The 27,914-nt window shown below is 39.4% G+C and overlaps 1 protein-coding gene across 1 annotated transcript; it reads right to left on the bottom strand.

Annotated features, from left to right (window-relative positions):
• Window positions 1–6,676: 6,676 nt before the first annotated feature.
• Window positions 6,677–27,138, bottom strand: ZNF330 (zinc finger protein 330). The gene is made up of 10 exons (XM_084883287.1): window positions 26,954–27,138; window positions 23,190–23,317; window positions 21,316–21,335; window positions 21,145–21,215; window positions 18,476–18,555; window positions 12,414–12,540; window positions 11,860–11,964; window positions 10,128–10,174; window positions 8,763–8,880; window positions 6,677–7,632 (listed from the first exon to the last, which is right to left on the bottom strand). The coding sequence occupies exons 2-10, from the start codon at window positions 23,307–23,309 to the stop codon at window positions 7,364–7,366; spliced, it is 957 nt and encodes a 318-aa protein (XP_084739413.1). The 5' UTR covers window positions 23,310–23,317; window positions 26,954–27,138; the 3' UTR covers window positions 6,677–7,363.
• Between the last annotated feature and the right edge of the window lie 776 nt (window positions 27,139–27,914).

Genomic DNA, 27,914 nt, shown 5'->3' with positions numbered 1-27,914 from the left:
GTCATCTGTTTTCTGTACATCGTCTGCCACACCACCACACACACTTCCTTTTCAATGAACAACATTTAAATGCCTATGTCCCTCTATCTCTTTCCAGATTTAACCAGGATGGTTGGTAACAGTCATTGGAGGCTCCGCATGGTGCCCCATGCTTTGCAATCATTCCTATGACACGAGAGGCTGCATACACAGCCCTGTCACTGACTTGGGGTTCACAGCTCTGGTCAAGAGAGACACAGCACAACTGAGACGTAAGAATGTTTAGTACTGTGGAAAATTAGGGCTCTGGCACCAACATGTATCTTTAACTGGATGATTATCATGACCTTCTCTGCCTTCTAGACCCCATCTGTCTTAACTTGAGGTCCTTCCTGTTCAAACAACTCCATGGTCTCTTTTCTTGAAACAAGGAACTCAAGAAGGTGCCCTTTTATCTTTCAGCCTCCCTCTGCCACCATGCTCTCCCTCACCCCCGTACTGTTATGGCTCAAGCAGCAGTACCTTACATTTTGAAGATAGAATTAAACCCTTGGCACTAGTTAATATCATGTGGATTGGATATGTACAGTGACATGTTGAGCTATAGCAGTTAGATATGATATAGCATTTAAAGTGAAGAAAGGAAAAGAGACTAACAAGGACTGGCCAGAAAGGTAGAAGGGAAAATAAGAAAGTGTGATAGCGTGGAAACCAAAGGGAAAATGTTTGAGAGAAAAGATAGTAGCCATTGATGTCAAATGCTGAGGATAGGCTAGGTAAGGGAATAGGGAGCTGATCTTTGGACGTGGTAGAGCATGGAGATCACTGCTAGACTTAATGAAATACTCTCTGAGAAGTGGGAGGTGGAATGAGTAGAAACCACATTGACATTAGGAATGGATGAAAGGTGACATCATGGACCTAAAATCCTCTTTCAAGTACAGTAGCCCTCCCTTATCCATGATTTTGTTTCCCCATGGTTTCAGTTATCCTCGGGCAACCAAGATCCAAAAATATAAAGTGGAGAATTCTAGAAATAAACAATTCATAACTTTTAAATTGTGCACCATCTGAGTAGCATGATGAAATACTGCTTCTTCCGGCTCTGTCCCACCCAGCATGCGAATCTTTCCTTTGTCTAGTGTCTCCACACTGTAGATGCTCCCTCCCCATTAGTCACTGAGTAGATGTCTCATATTCTCAAGATTGACCATCGCCCTGTGGCAGTGCTTGTGTTCTACTCACCCTTATTTTACTTCATAACAGCCCCAAAGTACAAGAATAGTGAAGCTAGCAATTCAGATATTCCAAAGAAAGGTTATAAAGTACTTCTTTTCAGTGAACAGTAAGAAAAAAAAATGGTATATAAAGTTTGGTTCTATCCATGGTTTCAGGCACCCACTGGTTTTCCTCAAACATTTCCCCTATGGATAAGAGGGAGCCTACTGCATTTGCTCCTGCTACCATGTGTGGCTGTGGTCGCACCAACCATTCCTGCTCTGGGTTTCAGCATTCACCCAGCAGCCCTCCTGCTAGACCATGGAGCTTTTGGGGGATGCAGTTATTCACTCTGCCACAGTCATGTTGGACTTTCTTATTTTGCCATATCTGTTAAAAAAAAAAAAATTATACTTTTTAATTATTCTTAAAAATCCTGACTCTGTAATACAGATTGCTAATCTAGCAGTTTTCTCATGGGTGATATGACATTTATTTCTAGAGTTAGCTCATGGTTGAAATATAAATAAAGGTCATGGTGGTCTTACACACTAGTATCAGAGGACAGCAGCATGATGATTAATCAGGAATTCTCGGAAGGCCAGCCAAAATAAATGCCATTTGAAATGAAAAGTAACAAATGCCAGGGCGGAAATATATCTAAATTTATCATGAGTGCTTTATAATTTGAGATGTAGTCTTATGCAAATACACTTATTTTAACTATACATGATTATATCCTTACTTTTTTGTGGTTATTTTAGCAGCTAATAGATTTCTTCCTAATAGTGAGTTTTCAGTTGAAATGGGCTCTCAAAGCAGAAACTGATGGATTAAGTTTTGTCTGATCTAAAATCAATTTCTATTTTACTTCTATTTTATTTCAATAAGAGCATGCACTTTTTGAATCCATGAATCCCTATTATGTTCCTTATGTATCAACCACAGAACTTGATCGTAGTGGCTATGTCAGCTAATCTTCCAATGAACATTCATTATTGCTGTGCAGAAGAGCCTCAAAGAACATTTGGTGAATGGGATGTAATGTTCCTATGGAGTGTTATTTTTTTTTTTTAAGCCTCTAAGTAAAGAAGCTAAATCCAACAACTCCTGCTACCACTTCTAAACCACTATAGGAAGATTAAGATTTTAATGAGCAATATTTTTGGAATGTCAACTTGGTAGAGTGTGTTCAAAAACTAAACAAGAAGGTTCCTATCTTACCACCAAGAGCTTTTTTTCTAACTCACATTGACAAGCACATGTAAAAAAAAAAAATAAATAAATAAATAAATAAATGGATTTCAAATAAGGAGGACATTTTGTCAAGTTGAAAAGATAAAGATCAAATGTTTTCTTTAGACTCACGTTTAAGGCTGGGTTGAGAGGCCTGGCTGGCATTTCAGACTGAAATTTTAGTACAGAAACATTTTCTTTTATACAACAGAAACAAAGCTTCAATAGCTACTTCTTTTTTAATGATTGTCTGGTAGTGTTCACTACATTTCTTTAAAAAAATAGAGATTCTATCAGCAAAGTAAAATAATTTGATTTACATGTCAGGTATATTATATACATACTAGAGGCCCAGTGCATGAAATTTGTGCACAAGGGAGTGGGGGTGGTGCCTCAGCCTGGCCTGCACCCTCTTACAATCTGGGACCACTGGCTCCTAACTGCTCACCTGCCTTCCTGTCTGATTGCCCCTAACCACTCTGCCTGCCTGATTGCCCCTACCCACTCACCTGCCTGCCTGATCACCCCTAACAGCTTCTGCCTTGGACCCCGCCATGGCAGCTTCATCCAAAAGGACGTCGGAAGATTGCTTGGCTGTCCGGTCTAATTAGCATATTATGATTTTATTAGTATAGATTGGCTTAGACCTTAGGTACTTAAAGGTCAAAACTATATAGACTATGCCAACTGTGCGTTCATTGTTTTTTAAGCCTTTTCTTCTTGGAGGCCAAGAAAAACTTGATATCTAAGATTAAAATCAAGTGAATAAAGAGATTTTGTATTTAATTTATATAATAAGGAATATATAAACTCATATTACACAGGTAATATGTAAATCTCAAACTTTAAGATAGCAATGTGTATGTGAGTCTGTCTTTTATATCCATTGTTTTAACTCTGACTCCTTATAAAGATTGCTTTAATATGTCTAATTTATCATTTGAACTATCTATGTCTGATTCCACAAAATATTAAGCATTTAATATATTAAGTTTCATCCTTAGAATTGTTCCCATTGGGCAGATAAGTAACCAGGATTATTCTGTAATGCACAGGTGGATGTGCTATATGATCTATTCACTCTCTGAAATGGACTAATACATTCTACATGAGCAGAACTTGTAGGTGATGTGTAAATGTCAACCGCACATACATCATTACAATATTCCAACAGTTTACTAACCATGACAAGAATGAAGAGGAAGAAAAATATTTCCGTATTGTCACCTGCTACCTGACTGCCACTACCTCTGCTGGTCTCAGTGGATTACCGGCTAGTATAACCCAGATGCTCACGCCCTGGGAATCTAGTCACCATACCCTTTACATGCTGGGGGAGTTTGCCATGTCCATTTATGGACAAGTGAGCAAAGAAACACCTAGGAAACTCAGTGAATCTCCTGAACTCTACTGATGTTCCTCCCTGCCCCATACATAAAGGCAGCCCTATTTTTTTCTTGATGGAATCACATTATCAGCCAAGACGGTGATTTCTCTTCTTGCATGCAGATCCCTGGACATATAAAGCTAAAAATACCAAATCAGTAGGCATAGTTTATAATTCATTGGAGTGCTTTTGGGGTACCATGAAGAAAGATGCCACCTTTGCCAAAACCGGTTTGGCTCAGTGGATAGAGTGTCGGCCTGTGGACTGAAAGATCCCAGGTTCGATTCTAGTCAAGGGCATGTACCTTGGTTGCGGGCACATCTCCAGTAGGGGGTGTGCAAGAAGCAGCTGATTGATGTTTCTCTCTCATCAATGTTTCTAACTCTCTATCCCTCTCTCTTCCTCCCTGTAAAAACTCAATAAAATATATATTTTTTAAAAAAAGATGCCACCTTTGAGGACATAGAATTCTAATTATGGAAAGTCCAGTATCAGAGATGGAAAGAAAAATGTCCCCATTAATTATTTTACCCCTAAGGGTGTTATATATACTGAGTGGCCAGATTATTATGACCACCTGACGTTTGTAGGCAAATTAGCCGTACACTGCATTGTATGGGATATGGAAGCAGAAGGCCAATTCAAACACCTTTGCTGTCTGCAATTACCAAGATAAAACATCTCCAATTCCCACAGGAACACAAAGATTGGACAGTCGAGCATTGGAAAAAAGTCATATGGTCTGATGAATCATATTTCCAGTTGCATCATGCAGATGGCATAATGAGAGTTTTGAGGAAACAGCATGAAAGTATACACCCCACATGCATTAGTACAACTCTTCAAGCTGGTGGGGACAGTGTTATGGTTTGGGGCATGTTTTCCTGGCATGATTTGGGCCCTTCACTTCATGTGAAACAATATCTGAATAGCACAACATACCTAAGTACCATTGCTGACTAAGTCCATCCTATCATGTTGATGGCGTATCCCAATGGAGATGGCTTCTTCCAACAAGACAATGCACCATGCCATGGTGCTCATATTGTGCAGGAGTGGTTTCAAGAACATGAGGGAGACTTTACCTTGCTTAGGTGGCCCCCACAATCACCAAATCGCAATCCAATTGAGCGTTTGTGGGACGAAGTTAAAAGAGCCATCAGGCAGCTGGTTCCACAACCATCAAATCTCACAGAACTGGACAGGCTATTCGTCAGGCTTAGTGTCAGATTCCTCCTATCACCTTTCAACATCTCGTGGAGTCAATGCCAGTAAGAACTGCCACAGTATTGAGGGCAAAAGGTGGCCCAACGAAGTATTGATGGGGTGGTCATAATAATCTGGCCACTCACTGTATATTCTATTAGCCTTCTTCATAACTCTCTGCAGGCCAGGCCCCCTTGGATAATCACTCCCAGTTTGAGTCATTTTGATACTTATGACCCCATCTGACTTTGGCATTAGGCATTGCCACTTGGCCGCTATTTTTTCAGGGTCTTATTGCCCATTACTATAAGTACTAACCTTTGGAATAGTTTGTTTCTACTGTGAGCAATACCCTAGAGTCATGGCTAAATTTTTAGTGACCCTTGTCCCCTTCCCTTCCCCCAACAATTCTTGTCTTTATGGCCTTTGTTAAATGGTTTGTCCCTGGGCCTTCCAATTGAACATAATCATCTGATGATCTTCCAGCCAAAGATAATCTATCCATTCCAGCATGCCCATTTTCCTCACCCTTTTACTCCTTCTCTCCACCATCTGCCACAGTATTAAAGGCATTTCAGCTTTGCTCAGAATTGGCCATAGCTTTTTCCATGTTTCTGAAAGTTATTCACCATCTCCCAGTAGCCAGGGTGTTAAGTCCTGTTAAATCCTGTAACCTAAGAACCCAATGTGGTGCTATCAAACTTTCCCCTAATTTTGTTTTGACCCCTATTATCAACATTCTCGAATTCTAGTCTCAAGCGTACTCCTCCTGGCTCCTCCCAGCACATGCTGGCCAATTCTTAGGGTTCCTTTGAGGAATAGTGGTTTCTCCTCTCTGCTAGCCCACCTGAGCTTTGTTGAATTTAAATTCTACTTAGTTAACCCTAATTCTAGGCCTAGTAGCCTGGAAATAGGACAAGTCCTGAGGGGGCACATATTGCCTAGGGAAGGAGACTTCTGTTCAGCTTGGGAGTAGGATGGGGGATGCTTGTCCTTAACAGAGAGGAGTGAGCTGACTGCAAGGCTCAGCAAGTTCAGGAGTCTGAGGAGTAAAAATCTACAGCAGCATCCATCCAGAAGTTTTTATCTCACTTGTTAGGGTCCTGGGTTTTCTCAAACAGCGCCCTGATCTTTGCATATGGACTTACTTGATGGGCAACTGTCCTTAAAGTTCATTTGTTCTGTTAAATCCTCGGCTTGGTCCTGTTTTCTCAGCCCTGCTGCTGTAAGGGATGAAAGCTTTTTCTGCATGCATCCAGAGGCCCTCTGGCTCTCACACCTGGTTTCCACAGCCTATTACTGCCCTCAGCTGTTCATTATGTTTCTATAGAATAAGCCATCCAACCCTTTTATCCTCAAAATTAGTTTTCTCTGTATTTCTCAAATGCCAGTCAGTCCCATAGTGTTTATTTCTACCACTCCATCCCAATTCATAAGCTGTAACAACTGAAATTTGTGCCAGCAACTGTCTGTTCTCCACCTCCATGAATGATGGGGTCTGGCTGCATAACTTTTTGTCTACCACAATATTAATCTCTGCTACTTATTTCTCATATTAGACCAAAAAAATGAAGATTACACAAAAATATCAGAATACTTTCCAAGGTTTACAAAATTAAGAACAAGAAATTAAATAAAATATCAAAAGTATGTAACTGTAATACTAGATTTATTCAAAAAGAAATTAAATTTCCTGGGTAAAACATCTGTGTAATACTATTTCTGATTCTGTGTCTGAAAAAATAGCTTTGTAGTCACCTTTGTCTATACATTTAAGCATTAGCAGGTACTATTCAGGATGTACATTGTGAAAAATCAGTTGCTAAAGCACATATATCATGACTATGTAAGATGACATGAAGATTTAATGAAAATTTTATAGAAAATCTGACTTGCATCCTATGGACATACAAGGAAAAATACAATAACTCTATTTATTCATTACATTTTACAAAATCAGACAGAATGTATTTATAAGCAGTGTTTTTCATAAAAAGAGCAATTTAATTTCAAATATATTACCCTCCAATTATTCCTTTATGCTACACATGTATCTAATTGGCAAAACCTACCAAGTTACTGAAATCAGTAAAAATCCAATCCATGATGCTTAATTCCTTGTATCAATAAACATCTTACATTTGAAAATCACTTTTCTTATGCCATAAGCCTGCTTATCAGTTCCTATAAAAATGTTATGCCTACCCCTTGCCTAGTAAGTGTGCCTAGTCTTTTGCACCAGGCTGTGACAGTACTTCTGAACACCCACACACGATTCATCAAGCACACATTTTCCTGCTTCTCTCAGACAAGGTCACCAACGGGCAAGTAGTTCCTCTAGTCCTCTTGTTCTTCATAGTGAGCATAGCCACTGGCATAGGTCCTTCCTAAATTTAAATTAGTAAACAATTCTGATGACTCAACATCTGAATCCTTTCCACCTTCGTCATCTTCTTCTTCATCCTCTGCTTCAGACTCATCCTCATCGTCGTGGTAGCTGGTATCACCATACTTATCAGATGAAAGGTTCTTCCAATAAGCATCGTACCCAGAAGCTCCATCTCCCTCTTCACCTCCAGCCTGTCTGCCAAATTTCAGGGAGCGTGCTACAAAACACAGTATGTACACGACACCTCATTAGTTCCCGTTCTCTACATCCTCATTTTCCTCTACAATACATAATATTACATGAACTTGATTGGCTGTTTCTTACTCCCAAACAAGTAAGCCACATTTTTCCTACTTTCCTAACTTAATATTTAATTGGAAAAAAAGAAGACCTTAAAAAACGACTATCAATTCTATCCAATCTGAGGTCTACATACACACCACGTGTAACAAATGATAAAGATGACAGTGTCATTTCATTAAATCTAGAAAAAGTTGGGAAACAAAGCACTCTCTAAACATAATAAGGCATGTTAAAAATTAAAATAAAATGCCCTTTTGTTTGATCAATTAAACATTTATTTCAAATTACAGCAGAGTTGATTTCATGTCATTATACTTTTTAGGGCAATTTTATAAGTCAGATGTCCTAGAAGACAAAGTCTTTAATTTATCCTTCCAGCAATACAAACTAGTGCAGAAAAAAATCAGCAAAATCATCAGTCTTACCTGATTTGATTAAGCAAAGTCATTTAGAATTATGGTTCCATTCTGATATGTTTGGTAAAGAGTCAAATTGTGAGCTACATTACTATAAATGTTTATGGCAGTCTTATTCCTTCATAGAAAAGTTATATAAAAACCAGAAAGCAATTTCCTACAGTAGTGATGTAGTACATAATAAGTATAGCTGTTCAAATACTACATACCTAAGAATTGCTTAAGAATGAATGCCAACTTTCCAGTACTAAAGATTACCAGCACTTAAATATTAAGGATTTATAGCTACTCAATTATTGAACAAGGAAGGCTCAGCAAAAAAAAAAAAAAGAAAAAAGAAGAAAGAAAGAAAGATTCCTTTTTTGGTCTTAAATTTCAGTATTCACTATGTCATTAACTGAGGCAAATGCCAAATATCAAAGTGAATGATGGCATATTTCTTAAGGAAAATTGAGAAATGTTACCCATATATTTTCCAAGGCTATAAAATCCCACTTCCTTAAGAGAACACATTTATCTTTCCAAATAGAAAAAAGAGGTAAAAACAAAAATAGAAAAAGAAAAAAAGAGATACATCTTGTCTAAGCATGAAAGCAAAACCAACCCACTGTCATTTTAAGAGCCTTACTTGACATGCTAAGATCCTTAGTTTCCTGAGTTTCGTGTCCACATTTAGGGCAAGGAGGATGTTTTCCTTTTTCTTGTTTAAATACTTTGCTCCTTGAATGATCATCACAGAAACAGGCCTATACAGAGATGTAAAAATGAACAATAATTAAAGAAGTCTTTCAAGCAGGACTTATTTTTATTTCATTTTATTTTTTAAATATATTATTATTTATTTCAGAGAGGAAGGGAGAGAGAGAGATAGAAACATCAATGATGGGTATCATTGATTGGCTGCCTCCTGCACACTCCCTACTGGGGTTGGAGCCCACAACCCAGGCATGTGACCTTGACTGGAATCGAACCTGAGACCCCTCAGTCCGTAGGCCAATGCTCTATCCACTAACCCAAACCAGCTAAGGTAACAATAAATAAATTTAAAATACACAAAGATAACATTCACTATTTCAAGGAAATTTAAAGGTGTGTGTGGTTCATTAGGGCAGAAGAGCTTGGGCTGGTCACACTCCTGACTTTAATTTCTTAAGAGAAACGTTCTGTCAGGACTCTTCAGAACTATGACCTAACACAAGGCAGAAACAATACACAGGATATGATATGTAGACTCATTCGTGAATATATGAGTATTCGCAAAGCCCCTGATGACATAATGGTGAAGAGCCTATCTTACCCTCACATTGTATGCAGGCTAATTGGGGACACTGACAAGTGGAGAGGCAGTGTACTACAAGGCATTATGCATTGAAAGAGAAAAGTAGAGAATTACTAAACTTGGTGCAGGATTCAGGAAAGAACATGAAGTCTTAGCTGGGATCTGAAGGAGAATGGGGGTATAATAAAGACGGGAGAGAGATCTAAGGCAAAGGAAACAGCTTAGACAAAATTAGAAAAAAAGTGGAAAGAGAAATAAGATAGGATTAAGAATATAAGCAAAAACTAGAGAAATGTTTCCGAGAACAAGTGAATTGGTTGTATCTATTTAGTTATCTTTGACAAACAAAAATGCTAGAGAGAAGTTCCAAAGAATTAGAACATTATGGAAATCTTCACTCTCCTACAAAAGTGCATTTTGACATTAACTAAAATACATTCCATCATTTTGGTTAGAATTTTTTCCATAAATGTAAGGTGTGAAAACACTGAGTCAAGAATCAGGAAGCAAGTGCACTAGTGTCAACTCTAGACAAGCCAACCTATAGCCTTTGCAAAGTCAGAGAGATTTCTCAATCCCACAAGCTCTGAAATGAAAAAACAAAACTAAATAATGTTTAAGGATCCTTCCAGGTTAATCAATGCTGTACGTAACTCAAGGACTGGTGTGGAATATGGGAATTAAAAACAAAAAATAAAAAATACTCAAGTATACCTTACAACGAAGACAAGAATGCTGACCGAGCCGATTGCACGAAACACCTGTGGGGAAAATACATAATGCCCAGATTAAACTTGGAATAAAAATACTATTTTCCTCAGATTTGTACTTGAAGTACTATCTTAGGTCAATTACTAAATTTGCTTTTCTGTCTCATAGTATAACTTAGAGGACACATAAAAATGAGATTGAATTCCAAATCACAAGAAAGGAAATCAACAATTCTTATATACTTTAAGATGTTCTTTTAATCTTTAAGAATTTCTATAAAAACATTCTAAGAGCTATATATATAATTGATATATATGTCTTATAGATATATCTAATAATGACATACATATATATATATATACACATATATACACACACACACACACACACACACACATACACATATATTTCAATTTTAAATTTATGTGAATATAAGGATTAATAACTGATACCAGAACTACCAGAACAAGAACCAAATTCAAGGAAGTGAATATCTGGGGAATATCAGATGCCATCTATTATATAATAACTAGAGGCCCAGTACACAAATTCTGGGTCCCTTGGAATGCACCAGTAGAGTCCTTTGGCCTGGCCTGTGGGATTGGGCCGAAACTGGCTCTCTGACATCCCTTGAGGGGTCCCAGGTTGCAAGAGGGCACAGGAGAGGCTGAGGGACCCCACCAATGCACGATCAGGTCCAGGGAGGGTTGCAGGAGGATGGCCAGCTGGGGAGGGACCTTAGGAGGGCCCCAAGGCATGTCCATCCCATCTCACTCAGTCCTGATCCACCAGACCCCAGCTGCAAGCTAACCTACCAGTCAAAGCATCTGCCCCCTGATAGTGAGTGCACGTCATGGCATGCAGTTGAGCAGCCTTAGCATATCATTAGCATACTTTGCTTTGATTGGTTGAACAGACAATCAGACACTTAGCATATTAGACTTCTATTATATAGGAAGGTTTTCTAAGTGCCAGATATTATAGTAATGCTTTTCTTTGTCTGGATTCTCATTTCAATTAACACTTTGAAAAAGAAATTCACATCTTCCTTTTAAGGAGATTCAGGTTCAGAAATATTTAGTAATTTGCCCCAAGTCATATGATCAAAAAGTAGAAATCAAGTAGTGTTTGACTCCAAAACTTGAGCTTTTGAGAATCAGAGTAGAAATAAAATACAATCTATCTGTGAAGATGATACCATCCACCCAGTCAGTAACACTGGTTCTCAAATAGGAAGATCCTTGAGAATTATGTGTGCAGGTTAAATGCATGTGCCTGGCACCCACCACAACTGTAAATATAGAATCTCAGGGATGAGGCCTGAACACGTATTTCTTAAAATCCTCCACGGTGTCTTTGATGCATACTCCCGCCTAAGAATCACTTAAAAGAAAATAGGGGTGGTATCCCTTACTTGGGGGCATCTGGAAGTGTGTGGAGACAAAGGGGATTATTTTAGTAGCTTAGAGGTGAAAATGACATTTGGTATTCAGGACCAGTAATTCTTGATCATTCCCATAAAATAAAAAATTGGCCCAATTAAAATACCATAGGCACCTCTTTTAAAAAGAGAAAATAAATGTGTTATGAATTTTTTCTACACCCAGAAAATAGATTTGAGCTAAATTACAGTCCATAAGAGGCCGAATGAAAAACTGGATTCCTTTTTCATTGTTTAACACTCAGACTATTAAGAAACTTGGATATAAAGAACATTTAATATATAAAAACTTACATTTAAATGTTTCTGCTTCTAAAACCTGGCAGCTGGCTTGATGTTCAAATTGATCATCTTCACAGAGAAAGTTTTGGCAAAAAGAACAACTGAATATTCTGCCTCCTATTAGATTAAAAAAACAAAACATAAAAATGTAAATATAAGTTTTAATCTGAAAAAACTCATATCTATAAAACTGCTCAAAAAGGATGGCAAGTTATTTCAGATTTACACCATAATAACACAGGAGTTTCTGATCTGGTAAAAGCTACAATGAATACTGCTAAAATTAACCATAAAGAAAGAGACTCCCACTAACCCCTGGCTACACATACCTAATACAATGCTCAGAGACACTTGCTCTCCCATAACTACCTTCCCTGTTTTGGTAAACAATCCAAATGACTGTTAGTGCTAATATAAATCCCTTTTTCAACTAAACTAATAAGCAAAACACTGTCCATATTTAGGATTGAAAGCATCCTGAAAAATATGTTAAAAATAGTATCCAGGATGTTTCAAAGTCAGCCCTCACTTAGAGCCAAGTTTACTGCCTATATGTAATCACTCACCATGGTCCCAGACACCTCGTTCACATTCCACACACTCTGCATCGGTAAGAGGGCAGGCACAGGCATGTGTGCTGAGACATTTCCGACCATGACACACCCAAGCTTCACAGAAGTCACATATTGCACCCTGCAGCCAAGGAACACAAAAATTAATCTTCGTCACTTGACCAGCTGCAGCCATTGTCTAACACAGCGATTTTCCGTGTGCCACAAGAATTTTTCAATGTACAATACCTAGTCAGGGGCATTGATCTCTTTTCCCTTAGATTATAAATTAAAAAAAAAAAAAAAAATTGACAATAGCCAACACAAGAGTCAGCCAGTGTAAATGTGCTGTCTTGAACCATGAATACATAGGTCATTTAATAGAGTTCCATCTTGTTGGTCACAATGCATAAGAAGGTTATGTCTGATGGATCAATTCTTGGTACCAAAAATCCTTATATATAAATATAGGGACCTGATTTTTTTTTTTTAAGTCACTTTGGAGCAAAAAGGGTAAATAATTGCTATTATTATTTATTTTAAAAATCAATCAAAGTTATACCTATCATCCCTCCCACCCCCCTTTTTGGTCAGATTGGCAAAAAATATGTTTTGGTGAGCCGCAGAATTTTAGTAATTAGTTTATTTGTGACATGAGGTGGTAAAGTTTGAAAGTCTCTGTCCTACCCAGTAGCTACCATCAAAGTTATATATATCTAGTAATTTATCAAACTTTAGTGACAGTGGGTGGCTTCATTGAAGAAGAAAAAAAAAATTACTGTTTACTTAGCTAAAATTAAGAGTGAAAACTACTATACCAATAGCTATTTATACAGATCTTAGCTATATATATCAAAAGAAAAAGAAGCAAAAGGAACTCTATACACTTACCCTATATTAATCACTGAAGTAAGTCAGGAGCTATAAGGGTGGCCTTCAAACTGAATTCTAATTCAAATGAAATCTGGAGTCCACAGTTCAAGCATACTTGTCTACAGCAACTCCAGTAACTAAATTGAATGCTTCCAAATACTAATATTTCCAACTTAAGAAAATTCCTGGAGAGAAACCAAGATGGTGGCATAGGTAAACACCTGAACCTGCTGCCTTGCACAACAAATTCAAAACTACAACTAAAAGACAAAATGGACATCATCCAGAACCACAGGAAGGCTAGCTAAGTGGAAATTCTACAAATAGAAGGGAAAAGAAGAGCACACGGAGACGCAGAGGAGCTGCGGAAGTAAAGGCAGAGGTATGGAGGCGCGTGCTCATAGAGACTGAGTATGCGGCTGGCTTTTTCAATCCACAGGGAGACACAAGTTCCCAACTGCTATGAACTCCAGTTCCAGGCGAGACTCGGAGGACCCAGACTCATACGGGGAGAAACTGTTTGGCAGCAGGCGGAACTCGAGGGCCACTTTCTCTCAGAGGTGCTTGCAACGATTACCAAGGGACACTGAGACCCGGGGGCCTCTTAGGGCAGGGCTGACGAGAAGCCTTTGCCGTTTGCTCTGCCCTAAGACTCTGCCCCATCCAAGCTTTACCCAGAGGCTTTTGGATATGAATGGCCTGGTCCTTTGAAATCTAAACTTACCTAGCAAACTGCAGCTGAGTCAGAGACCCAGAACATCCAAAAGAAGGCCCAAGGTCCCACAGCAGCTTGCATTGCTTCACAGCTGGGGCTCATCTGGGCACCTCCAAAACCCAAACAAAGAAGAAGAATCTGTAGATCTCTCTGTAGCTCCTGCTGGGTGGCCTCAGGCAGAGGCTAAATTAGCACCTCCTTGGAGATCCAGGAGCCAATGTACCCAGGGTGAGAGTGGGACCAGATTACAACTCCTCAGATCAACAAGGAACACACTCAGGGGGAGACTCAGTGAGCACTAAAGGCCCACTGAAGCAAGTCTTGCCTCATAAGGGTGTCTCCAGCACAGAAATTCTCCCATCGTAGACACAGCTGATCCTCATAGCCAAATGGTCTGGAGGTCAATTCCTCCCAGTGATACCAACAAGAATCAAGGCTTAACTACAATAAGACTGCACAGAGCCCACAAAGGGGTGCACCAAGAGTGTTCACCTCAGGTAACTGGAGAAGCTGAGCCACTGGGCCCTATAAGACACCTAGCACACAAAGCCACTCTATCAATTCAGGGAAGTACCCATAATGTGGAAACAAAGAGACAGGTCACAAATGAAAGAAATGGAGGAAAGCAAACTACTGGATATAGAGTTCAAAAACATGGTTATAAGGTTTTTCAAGAATTTTCTAGAACAGGCCAATAAATTTAGTGAGACCTTTGAGGATATGAAAAAGGACCAACTAGAAATTAAGCATACACTGACTGAAATAAAGAATAATATACAGAGATCCAACAGCAGACTAGAGGATCGCAAGAATCAAGTCAAAGATTTGAAATACAAAGAAGCAAAAAACACCCAACAGGAAAAGCAGAAAGAAAAAAGAATCCAAAAATATGAAGATAGTGTAAGGAGCCTCTGGGACAACTTCAAGCATACCAACATCAGAATTATATGGGTGCCAGAAGAAGAGAGAGAGCAAGATACTGAAAACCTATTATATTTGAAGAAATAATGACCGAAAATTTCTCCCACCTGGTGAAAGAAATGGACTTACAAGTTCAGGAAGCACAGAGAACCTCAAACAAAAGGAATACAAAGTGGACCACACCAAGACACATCATAATTAAAATGCCAAGAGCAAAAGACAAAGAGAGAATATTAAAAGCAGCAAGAGAAAAACAGTTACCTACAAGGAAGCACCCATAAGATTGTCAGCTGATTTCTCAACAGAAACTATGCAGGCCAGAAGGGAGTGGCAAGAAATATTCAAAGTGATGAATAGCAAAAACCTACAACCAAGATTACTCTACCCAGCAAAGCTACCATTCAGAATTGAAGGTCAGATAAAGAGCTTCACAGATCAGAAAAAGCTAAAGAAGTTCATCACCACCAAACCACCATTATATGAAATGCTAAGAGGTATTCTTTAAGAGGAAGAAAGGAAGAAAAAGGTAAAGATAAAAATTATGAACAACAAATACACATCTATCAACAAGTGAATCTAAAAATTAAGTGAATAAAAAATCTGATGAGCAGAATAAACTGGTGAATATAATAGAATCAGGGCATAGAAAGGGAGTGTACTGACAATTCTCAGGGGAAAAAGGTGTGAGAGGTGTGGGAAAAGACTAGACAAAAATTGTACAACTATGGATGAGGACAATCAGGGAGAGGTAAAGGCAGAGGGTATGATGGGAAGCTATGGAAAGGGGAGAAGAGGAACAATTGTAATAATCTGAACAATAAAGATTTATTTTTAAAAATGAAGAAAATTCCTTATCTGTGTAATTTATAAAATAATCATATAGCTTTTCTAGGATAACCTAGACAACATATTAAATGTCTGTCAGCAGCTTTTCTTCTTTTAAGGCATCTTATGCTTCAAAGCAATTTCCTGTTTCTTTGTGGGGGGGAAATTAAAGTATAATATATAGAACTAAATGACAGGGTAAGACTCTCCATTTCTTTATCAAGATAGGATACTAAGACTATATCTTTCAATAATATGAGGTCCAGAGTATTAAGGATTATAAAGAATCTTAATGGACTGAATGGTCTTTCCTTCACAGATGAGGTACAGGGGCCCGAGACCAAGTCCAAATCCCAGAACTACATTATAGAGGAGCTGAGATTTAAATCCAGGTCTTCTGAATCCCAGTTATACCATTCAAGGCCCTGTAACAAAAATAGTATAGAGCAAATAGGAAAAATGTTTTATGACTTATAAAAATGGATTAACAGCCCTAGCTGGTTTGGCTCATTGGATGGAGTGTCAGCCTGCAAACTGAAGGGTCCCGGGTTCGATTCCAGTCAAGGGCACATGCCCGGAGAATTGGGCTCGATCCCCAATGGGGGAGTTGTAGGAGGCAGCCGAGCCATAATTCTCTCTCATCATGAATGTTTCTATCTCTCTCTCCCTCTTCCTTCCTTTTTGAAATCAATAAATATATTTTAAAAAATAATAAAAAATAAAAATGGATTAACATTGTAGCTAGCAAACCCTCAAATGTCTCTTGGCTTACTCAAGGTTCTAACAACAAAGACATAGCACACTAAAATGGGTAACATGGGAGAGTTTAAAAAAGATAATTTACAAAGGACAGGGATAGGCTCAGAAAAAAACATCAAGGGACAGAGAAAGGTGAGAGTTACCAGAACCCAAGCGAGAGCCATATAGAGAGGAACTCTACCCAATTCACATCCAAACAAGGACAACGTGGTAGGAAATGAGCTGGAAGAATAATGATCCAGATGGTACTCTCCTATTATCCTAAGGTATCCTGCCAGCATCTCCCATTGGCTGAACCAAAAGGAAGCCATAACATAAGAAAGCCATGAATGATCCAGTCAGGCTTCTAGGACAAAGCAGGGCAAAGAGAGGATTTCTAGAATTTATAACTAATGATTCATGATTCTACTTAAATATTTTATTTATATTAGAAAAGATCATACAGACTCATACAACGCAGTTAAAGTGTTTGATAAATTTAGACATAAGCAAGCTACCAAGGAAGATGACCATGGTTTTTGAATATTTGATTGATTTTTGAAAGGTAACACTGACAACCTTATATTTAAAATAAAGAATTCACAAGATGACTATGAATAATTCTAGCTCCTAGCACCTGTAAGATAAGCACACATGAAATATGTATATAAAGATCTGCCTCCTGATAGGTACTTATATGTTCTTGAAAAGTTACTAAAAGTAAAATATTCTGCTTGATGTAAAATAGTATTATTTTAATCATGAACTGAAATTTGAACCAGAGCATAAAATCACACAATGGAATACAGTAAAACTGATTAAAAGGATAACTTTTTAGTGAAAAAGAGAGCAAAATGCATCACAAAAACATGTTTTTATTACTTAAAACAATGACTTTCCTTAGCAATTTATACATATAATGAAGAAATTATGTATAACCTGTATTAAATGTGTACTTTTTTGTACATAAAAGCTTTAAAATAAAAATACTGATCCTATGTTTTTTTAAAACGAGGTTGCTTATTTAATCAACAGCATGAACCTTGGGTAAGCAAGGCTTTCATAGTAAATGAAGTCTAAGTAAGACACATTAGAAAGATACCAATGACAAATGACTTTTATTTATGTCAAAATTAAATGTTTCCATTCCTTGTATCCTTCCGAGTAAGAAAAATAGAAGCAGTTAAAAACAAGTAGGTAATAAAGGAAATTCATACAAAAACATGCCACAGATAATCCAGATAACTCCAGATTAATTAAACTAAGGGATAAAGCAGTGTGATTAATATAATATATAAAAACCCTGGGTTGTAACAACCAGTAGTCCCCGATTGGAAAGGGTGCAGGCTGGGCTGAGGCTGCCCCCACCCCCCCGCCCCCACCACCACACTCTGTGCACGAATTAGTGCACCGGGCCTTAGTATGTTTATAATACAGTGGTTATAAAAAATAACCATTGGTCAAAATGATGTTTTCTTATCCGTGGATACAACTAGTCTTAAGACAGCAATTTTCAACCTTTTTCATTCCATGACACAAATTACTAAAATTCTGCCGGCTTAGCAAAAAAATATATTTGCCCATCTGATAAAAAAAAAAAAAAAGATATAGTCTGGCTAGTGTGGCTCAGTGAGTGAGCATCAGCCAATGACCAGGGAGTCACAGTAGGATTTCAGGGCACATGCCGTTTCCAGGTTCAATCCCCAGTGAGGAGTGCAGGAGGCAGCCGTTAATTCTTTCTCATCAATGTTGTTTCTATCTCTCTCTCCCTCTCCCTTCTGCTCTCTGAAATCAATGAAAACATTTTTTTTAAATAAGTGTAATTTTAATTCACATTGGATTGCTATTTATTGTGCTGGCTGTTGTCATTTTTTTAATTCACAATCTAAGAGAAAGGGGTCAGTGTCCCTGATGAAATAGTCAGTTAGTGCATGTTTTAAAAATTCTTGCAGTACACTGGTTGAAAATCACTGACTGGTCTAAGAGATAATTATGAAAAGCTTACCACCATTGCAAGACCAGTACTGTATACACCAGCATGCTTTATGACACAGTCTGAAGACTTCATCATGCACTTTGTTTTCCCTAGTAAGGAAACAAATTTATGCAATTAGCCTGGCAAAAGTAGCACATGCAAGTAATCCATTAGTTATCTTTATCTAGCTTGTGAAAATAATTTTAAGTAGATAGAAATAAGCAGTGTACTGCTTACATAACAAAAAATAGAAAATGAATATAACTGAGATCTCATTACCTGAGTCAGATCTTTTGAGATTAGAAATTTATTAAAAACCAATTGCACAATAAAGTTGTGTTAATTTATATTTGTACTAAAATCAGAAATTCAGGTTATGTTTTGTAACCAAACCACCACTATAGCAGATTTTAAAATACGCTTTAAAATGAATTTAACCTTTCATGCCCTAGCCGGTTTGGCTCAGTGGATAGAGCGTCAGCCTGTGGACAAAGGGTCCTGGACATGATTCCGGGTAAGGGAATGTATCTCAGTTGCAGGTTCCTCCCTGGTTTGGGCCCTAGTCAGGGCTCGTGATGTGTTTTGATGTGTTTGATGTGTTTCTCTCACATTGATATTTCTGTCTTTCCCTCACTCTTCCGCTCTCTCTAAAAAATCAATGGAAAAATATCCTCGGGTGAGGATTAAAAAATAAAAAATGAATTTAAACATTCATAATTCGCAATAAAAACAGTCAGGTTTAGTGCTCCCTGAGTCTTGTAGGTAACATCTTATTTCTTTCCACACAATATCTCCAACCAACCAAACAGAGATTATGCATCTTATCTGGTTCACTTTTTAAGTTTATTCATATGTACACATTTACAGACATAACTTCCAGTTAAATATTTTTTCATAAAAACTTTCAAATAGTCCCCAAGTTGAGCACAAAAAACAGCAATAGAGCTAAAAAATTACCATATAGCCACAAAAGCTCTGATATAACAGCTAATTACCAATTCAAAACACTGATAGGAAATTCATATACTATGGGAACATTAATAATGACACAGTAATCATCCATTTCATACTCCACAAAGTGGAACATGAAAGAAACAGAAGATATTCAATTTTCCATTATCCTGATTATCTGAGGAACAAAGCTAAACAACAGAAAATAGGAAGAAAGAGATACTGGAAATGAGAGGCAACAGCTACCCAACTGTTCCATGTCTAACACTAAGTATAAAATAAATGAGAAATGCATCCATGTATAACAAAATTTAAGCTCAAAAACATTGGAATTATAGGAAGGTCCTAGCAAGAATTTAATCTTTTCCATAATTATTTTCTCATTCTATATTCATTTCTTTTGTAAAATAAGGATGTAACAACTGGCAGATAAGCAGTCTACTACACCAGTATTCTCTTTTTCATTAATTATAAACCTTAATGATGTCTTCTTTGAAAGCTAGAACTATACTAGAATATTCAGGGATATAGCCCTAAACATCCCTAACTTTCTGCAATGTTATCATACGTAAACAAATTAAAATGAGCATATCCCAAAATGTGTTACACCTGAAACAATTATACCAAAACCAAAAGATATATATGTTCAAGTAAAAGTTTGGGGAGAAAAATCTGTATTTCTTTACTGGAGGTTTTCAGAAACTTTAACATATAAATATTAGAGATGTGATGCACAAAATTCGTGCAAGGGGCTCAGCCCTCGCAGCCCTGGCTTCGTCAGGAAGGTTGTCCAGATGGTCGTTCTGCTGTTCAGTCTGATTAGCATATTAGTTCTTTATTAAACACGATACAATAGAAATCTCCCAGATGGGAAGGGAATGAAACACACAACATTTCTCAAATGTATACACTGTGCTAAAAACTACTTATTAATAGCACAAGTATTCTAAGGAAGACTATTTGACAAACACCAATCTTGTTCTGTGAACTACATTTAGTTTTACTCTGAATGATCATCTATTCTTAGTTTTCACTTATACCTAGGAAATGAGTATGTGGCTTAAGAACTCTATTCTTATCACTTGGAAATCCATGTGAAGAAATTCAAGAATTATATGCTAAATGCCAAACAAAAAACAAATCATCAGGTAAATGTGGAATAAAACTATTCCCAATGGTCTAACATACTGCAGGCAATATTAGCAGGAATCAAATTTTAGGAAAGTAAACAAATGGCTATGGACAAGACTAAAGTAGTATAATTAAAAATCCAGGACCACCAAGTACTATTAGTCTGAAATCTGATCTTTTAATATATGAAACATCATGTTAATAGCCCTGGGCAGTGTGGCTCAGTTGGTCGGGCATCAGTATATATATACACTGAAAGGTTGTTGGTTTGATTCCCAGTCAGGACACCTGTCCAGGTTGTGGGCTTGATCCTGGTAGGGGGAATGCAGGAGGCAGCAAATATGTTTCTCACTCTTAAAAATCAATTAAAATATCTTAAAAACACAACAAAAACATGTTGGTAACCTATATCTAACCTGTATGTTAACCGTTTGCCAGCATTAAAGAGTCAAAATCAAGACTTGATAATGTTTTGATAGGCAAAATAACATTTAATGATATTTTATTAATGGTAAGGCATAACAATATTATAAACAGTGATAAACCCACCATTTCATATTGATTAACTGCCAACAAATATTTAATAAAAGGCAGGTGCCTTTAGTTACTATACTTACCACACTGTGCACAAATTGGTAACTTCTGTACTGAATTACAAAAATAGCAAAATGCTCTATTCTTCTGCCGCCTTGTCATGTAAAATAAATTTGAAAATATAGTCAATATCAGATAAAATACCAGAGGATCTATATTATTACATACAGATAGAAAAAGAAATAAAAACTTACCTCTGGCATTTGTCACATTCCTGTAAAATATAAACATGACATTAATTTCCTACTGGCTGAAAATTGCAAATTTACTTGCATTGTAAAGAATATCCTGTTCTTCATATTAAAATTTAAATGACACTTGCCCAAACCTTCCAACTGCCCCCAGTATACAGGAATCTACATATAATAAAGGTATGCTCTTGGACGTGACACCCTAGACAAAGAAGTGGCATTTTCACAAAAGAGGTAAATAGAGGTAGTTTGTTTTTTAAAGAATCACACAAATAATAAAGAACAGACACAATATGATAAAGCTTACAGAAAATCCAGAATCTTAAAGCATGGTATTAAAAACTCTCAACAATCGGGTCTCTAACTACTTTTCAAATTGCTGGCCTATTCTCTTTAGATTCAAGTCACTATTTTTCAGCCAATTTCAAAATATGCCTTATACTCTCTTTATATGTATGCCTTATTTATTCTAACATCTTGCCCTGAAATGTCTCTCCTCAGTCTTTCCCTGTTGGAAGTTCTGGTGGTGATCCCACCTCTTCTTTAAACTGCAGCCCATCCACACATTCAACTTTATCACCTCTTAGTCCTAATTGTGCCTCCACTGCAACACTCACCAAGTCTGGCTGTCATTGTATATACTTAGAAATGTGAATTACTTCTTTCATCTTGCCCTCTGCCCGTGGACTCTAGAAATGACCCTGACACACAAAAGGAGGGTCCCCACTGTCCTATCTGTGCTATGTAATCCTGCTCCCCCCCTCCAGCCATAAATGTCAGTTCTGGAAATGGCACCACGAAGTCCAAAGTGTCAGAGTTCTTTCCCTCTCTAAGGTAATGACATGTGATGCGAGATATGCGAGTTACCGGTGCCTATGAACCTAAACAAATGGAATAAGGCAACCTGAGAAAATGGAACTAAGAAGCAAAAAGGAACAAAAGCAAAAGATGGAACTACAAAGTTGTTCCAGGTTCCAGTGGTCCCTGTGTCCCAGCTATATCCTTGCCCTGCCCAACTACACAAGTTAGTCCACTATTTCTCCCGGTTACGTAAGTTGGATTTGTCATTTATAAGCAAACAGTTCTTAAGTACTGCACAAAACAACTGATCCATAAGCTTGTGGAAACAGGACTGTGTCATTCACCTATGTACCCCCACAGTGCCTAAAACAGTATCTGACAGCACAGAGTAGATGCACTACAGTTTGCAGAATTAAATAATGTTAAACTCTTTGTGTATGTCTGATGAAACAGAAGATAAAAGAGGAGTAGGGGGAATAGAAAAAGTAGAGAGAAGTAGAAATTGGGAAATGTGGAACAACTCAGAGAAAAAAAGTCAAAGAAAGAAAAGGACTAATGCTGACATAAATAGCGCTTGCTTTTCGCAACTTTGACCAAAGAAGCCCAGAAGTGGCCAGCACTAACCCATTTGGCACAGGGAAATAAGGAAGTAGAACAGGAAACCAAAAGAGATGTCAAGAACAGTAGAAAGTTTAGAAATGAAAAATCAAATGAGTTATAAAGAACTGCTAAGAGAAAATGATAAAAAGGTTACAACTAATAAGACAAACTGAATTAGGACACATAAGCTCAGAGAAGCTGGAAAATTTTTCACAGCAATCCTAGTATACATTCTTGGTAAGTATTCATCACCAAGAATAGCCAAGGTAATGTGCTAGGTTTTATCAATAACATAAAATCAAACAAAAATCACTGCTACTCAGTGTTAATGAAAACAATGGACATGCCTCTAATACAGATTTCAAAATCAATAAAATATATGCAGCAACACTGTATTCACTAACATTTTTTTCAGGTGTTTTTCCTATATCTGATACAGTTTTTCAACTATCAACTGATATATAAACAGCTGTTACCATTGAAGCATTGCATGGGTGTTTAGCTAAATCTATAGTGCTTCTCGATGCTCGCAGCTGTTTTTCACGTTCCCGGCGGTTCTCTGCCTTCTTCCTCGCACCAGTCTTTTTTTTAGGCATTTTTCCCTCTTTCAACAAAAGAGAACAGAGAAAGTATAAGTGCCAGGTTGCATTTGCTATTCTAAATAAACTAATAAATTTTAAACTCAAACCTGTAGTTTTGATGGGTAAGCAATTTTAAGACTTTATGAAACATTAAGCACACATTATCCCAAGTAAAATACCCTGTTTCCCCGAAAATAAGACGATGTCTTATATTAATTTTTTCTCCCAAAGTTGCGCTAGGTCTTATTTTCAGGGGGTGTCTTATCTTTCCATGCACTAGGTCTTATTTTCGGAGGATGTCTTATTTTCGGGGAAACACGGTAGATGCCTTTTAAAATAATGTACTTACTTGCACTACCAAACAATTCTAACAAATGTAAATACACATACATACACACACACACACACACCCCAAATCATCTTTTTTTTTTTTAATATATTTTATTGATTTTTTACAGAGAGGAAGAAAGAGGGACAGAGAGTTAGAAACATCGATGAGAGAGAATCATCGATCAGCTGCCTCCTGCACACCCCCTACTGGGGATGTGCCCGCAACCAAGTACATGCCCTTGACCGGAATCGAACCTGGGACCTTTTAGTCCACAGACCGATGCTCTATCCACTGAGCCAAACCGGTTTCGGCCACCCCAAATCATCTTAAAAGCCAAGTTTTCTTTCCCATTGGAGAAAAAAAAAATGTTTCCCTGATATTAAGTATTCTTTAAAAATTACTCTGTACCAAGGTAAAAAAAATAAAATAATTAGGCAGATGCTCTGGTTTCTCTTCAGACCGCATAAATCTTTCGCCTTTTAAAATAATTAGGCAGATAAAGTTTAAAAAGTATATTACTTACCCAGTTTACATCGCTGTTTTGAACTTTATATTCAAACTAGAGGCCCGGTGCATGGATTCATGCACCAGTGGGGTCCCTCAACCTGGCCTGCAGGGAACAGGCCAAAACTAGCTCTCCAACATCCCTTGAGGGGTCCCGGACTGTGAGAGGGCAGTTCTCAGGTGTGAAACACCCTGGAACTGGGCTCCCTCCTCTCTGGTTTCTGGTGCATCACCCAAAAACCACTGCTGCCAAATCACCACAGCTCAGCAGTTCCTGCATTTGAGTCTCTGGCCCCTGGTTGTCATTGTGTGTCATAGCTACCAGTCAGCCTGGCCTGCAGACATCCCCCAAGGGGTCACAGATTGTGAGAGGGTGCAGGCAGGCCAAGGGGCCACACTGGTACAGGATCGGGGCCAAAGAAAAACCAAAGGAGGGCTCCAGGGCATGTCCAGCCCATCTCGCCTAGTCCTAATTGGCCAGACCCCATAAGCAAGTTAACTTACCAGTCAGAGTGTCTGCACCCTGGTCAGTGCACATCATAGCTACTGGGAAAATGATCACTTAGGCTTTTATATATATACTAGTGGCCCGGTGCACGAAATTTGTGCGGGGGATGAGGGTGGATCTCTCAGCCCAGCCTGCACTGCTCCAATCGGGACCCCTTGGGGGATGTCCAACCGCCAGTTTAGGGGTTGGGCCTAAACCAGCAATCAGACATCCCCCTCACAATCTGCGACCACTGGCTCCCATCTCCTCACCTGCCTGCCTGCCTGATCGCCCCTAACTGCCTCTGCCTGCATGCCTGATTGCCCCTAACCTCTCTGCCTGCCTGCCTGATCACCCCTAACTGCTGTCCTCTGCCAGCCTGATCTTGCCAACTGTGCTCCCCTGCTGGCCTGGTTGCCCCAACTGCCCTCCCCTGCCAGCCTGAATGCCCCTAACGGCTTCTGCCTCAGCCCCACCACCATGGCTTTGTCTAGAAGGAAGTCTGACGTCTGAAAGATGGCCGGTCGACCCTGTCCATTCAGCATATTACCCTTTTCCAATCAGAATATTACCTTAGTAATATAGATATATTATATAGAATAGGATTGCTTAAACGGGGAGGGGGGGGGTGCAGCCATTTTCATCAGGAGGAGACGCTCTTGGCAGATAAAATATACATAACCCCTATATCTGGACTGATAGCCAGCCATAGGCACTATACTGCCAACCGGTCTTTAAAAAATGGAACCACTTTCTTATACCTTACACCAAACAGCTATTGCCATTAAAACCCCTCATCAGCCCCCACCTTAGGTTCTGCCTTCACAGTTCACCCAGATTAGGTACTGATTGGTAGGCTTCTATGCCAGTCAGTGTCAAAAGCTTCGCCTCTTAGGCAGACATTGGCTCCTCGCACTTCACCCAGATTTGGTTCTGATGGGTCAGTTTCTATGCCAGTCAGCATCAACAACTCCACCTCTTAGGATGATTCTGGTCAAGGGCTTGTACCTTGGTTGTGGGTATATCCCTGTTAGAAGGCAGCTGATCGATGTTTCTCTCTCATGGATGTTTCTAACTATCTCTCTCCCTTCCTCTCTATAAAAAATCAATAAAATATATTTTAAAAAATAATGACTTTAAAACTGGCTTTCATCATTTGGTTGACAGAACTACCACATTTAATAGAACAAGTTTTTTACTCAATAACACATCTTTCAAGGATGTTTGCCTCCCAGCTCTGCCTGGCATATATTAATCACTCAATAAATGAAGAGACACACTCAATTAAAGAACTTACACGCGATTACTTTGAAATCTGAATCTCAAATTCCTTAGTATTCTTCAAAGTACATATTTTTAAAGTCTTTTTTTTCCTAAGAGTGACCTCAAAAATCAACTGCAGAAATTCCTAAAAGTACAGATTGAGACTTCCAGGCCCTACTCAGGATCTAGGAATTCCAAACGTCCAAGGACAGACTCAGGTTTCCCCGAGGGGACTGTAACACACAGCCTCCCTGAAGACACTGATTCCAAGACATCAACGCGTGCCCAGGACACATGGACAGAGTTCAAGGAAGCCCGCCTTGAAGAGACTTCTATTTCTTTGACTTCTATTTCTTTTTCAAAAGGGCTTATTTAACATACAATACAGCAAAACCACGCACCAGCTTGTCCTGGAAACAACACGAAGGTCCCTCAAGAACTTTTCCTACTTTGGGTTTCAACTCTTAGGTTAGACTATCCCATCAAAAACCAAGTGATGGGAAGATGCGACTTAAAAAAAAATTTTTTTTCTTTAAATTGGACAAACCAAGCCAGGACGTTCGATAGGTGGCTCCTCAAGTCCTGCCCAAGCCCACCAGGTCACCTTTCAGTAGATAACATGACAAAATCTACAGGGTGGGGAAAACGTGGACTCTTATGGCCAACAGAGCACAGGACACAATCTCCGGGTGACCATACGGAGGAATTCTCTACGTCCCCGGGGGTGAGCCGCTGAGAAAGTTGGGCCTCATTTTTTCCCCCGCTCCAGTTTTGGAAATTTGAAAAACAAATTTTCTCAGGCTCAGATGGGGTTGAGCCCTCCTCCAGCTGCGCTCCGACCTCTCCAGACCGTGGCCCCTGTCACCAAACGAGGAAAAGGGCGCGGGGTCGCCACGGCCTGGGGTGGAGGGAGAGCCCGCCGCCAGAGGGGACGCAGCGGGCGGGGCGAAGGGGCGGGCGGGCGGCCGGGCGGCCAGAGACTCCCCGGAGGTGCCACGCGGCTCGGGGACCCGCCGACCGCCACCGCCCGCGGGGCACCCTCCCTCGCGCGCGCTCCGGGCCGGCCTCGCTCACCCGGGCGGGGAGGCCGAGCTCACCCCGAAGGCAGGGGGGAGGCAGGGAGCGGCGGGGTGACTCCCGCGGCGGCGACAGCAAAGCCGGCTCGTGTGGACCACGACCCGGGGTTAGGAGGTAACTGACACGCAGGGAAGGCGGGCAGTCACTTTCCCCGACTCCAGGAGCCGGACCGGATGTCCTCTGACGTCAGCGCGTCCTGACGGCGGCGCGTAGACAGGGGAGGGCCCGCCCACTTCTGTTGGCTCCACCCCGCCCCGCCCACTCCTGCTGGGGAGCGGGCTCTCTCTTGGGGAGAGGGAGGCCGGATGGAAAGGAGGATGCGGGAGAGAAAGGGAGAAAAAGGGGAAAACAGCTTTAGGAGCTGGAAAAGCCCGTCTATTTTATGTTTTCAGAGAAGGAGGAATCTAAAGGAAGAGAAAAACCTAAAAGGAAGAGGGACATGAATTCACAAACTTGGCACTGTTTCAGTTGACTCAGAAAATGCTAGCCTAAGTCTTTGGGAAACTTCCCACCATCGATTCCTCGCATCCCACTCTTCCCCTTTGCTGCCCAAGCTGTGCCTTTGGTTGCTTGGCGAAGTGTCTCCGAAGTGCAGGATACGGATGCGCATTTCCCCCACACATCCTCTTGTTGGGAGGCGGGGTCACCCCACTTGCTCCCAGGGCCTCACAAAGAGAATCACTCCCTTTTCTGTGTAGCCATGCCGCTTCTCATCCTTCATGGTTACTCTTTTTTACCCACAACTTAGTAATGGAAGACTTTGGAACTTGACTTCCAACTTCTGCCTTCACCCATTTACATCATCCAAAGGGAAGACCCATTAACATCATCCAAAGGGAGGACCCATTCTCTTGGGTACTTGGATTTCTTCAGCTCCAGTAGCCATCACCTGCACTCCTCTACAGGCACCCAGTTCTTAAATGTGTTTGTCGCAGGACCCTTTTAAAACTCTTAAAAA

Source organism: Pipistrellus hanaki, assembly GCF_964339955.1.
Source record: "Pipistrellus hanaki genome assembly, chromosome: 5".
Taxonomy (NCBI): domain Eukaryota; kingdom Metazoa; phylum Chordata; class Mammalia; order Chiroptera; family Vespertilionidae; genus Pipistrellus; species Pipistrellus hanaki.
Note: the sequence above shows the minus strand (reverse complement) of the source record. Positions and strands in the feature narration are given on the sequence as shown.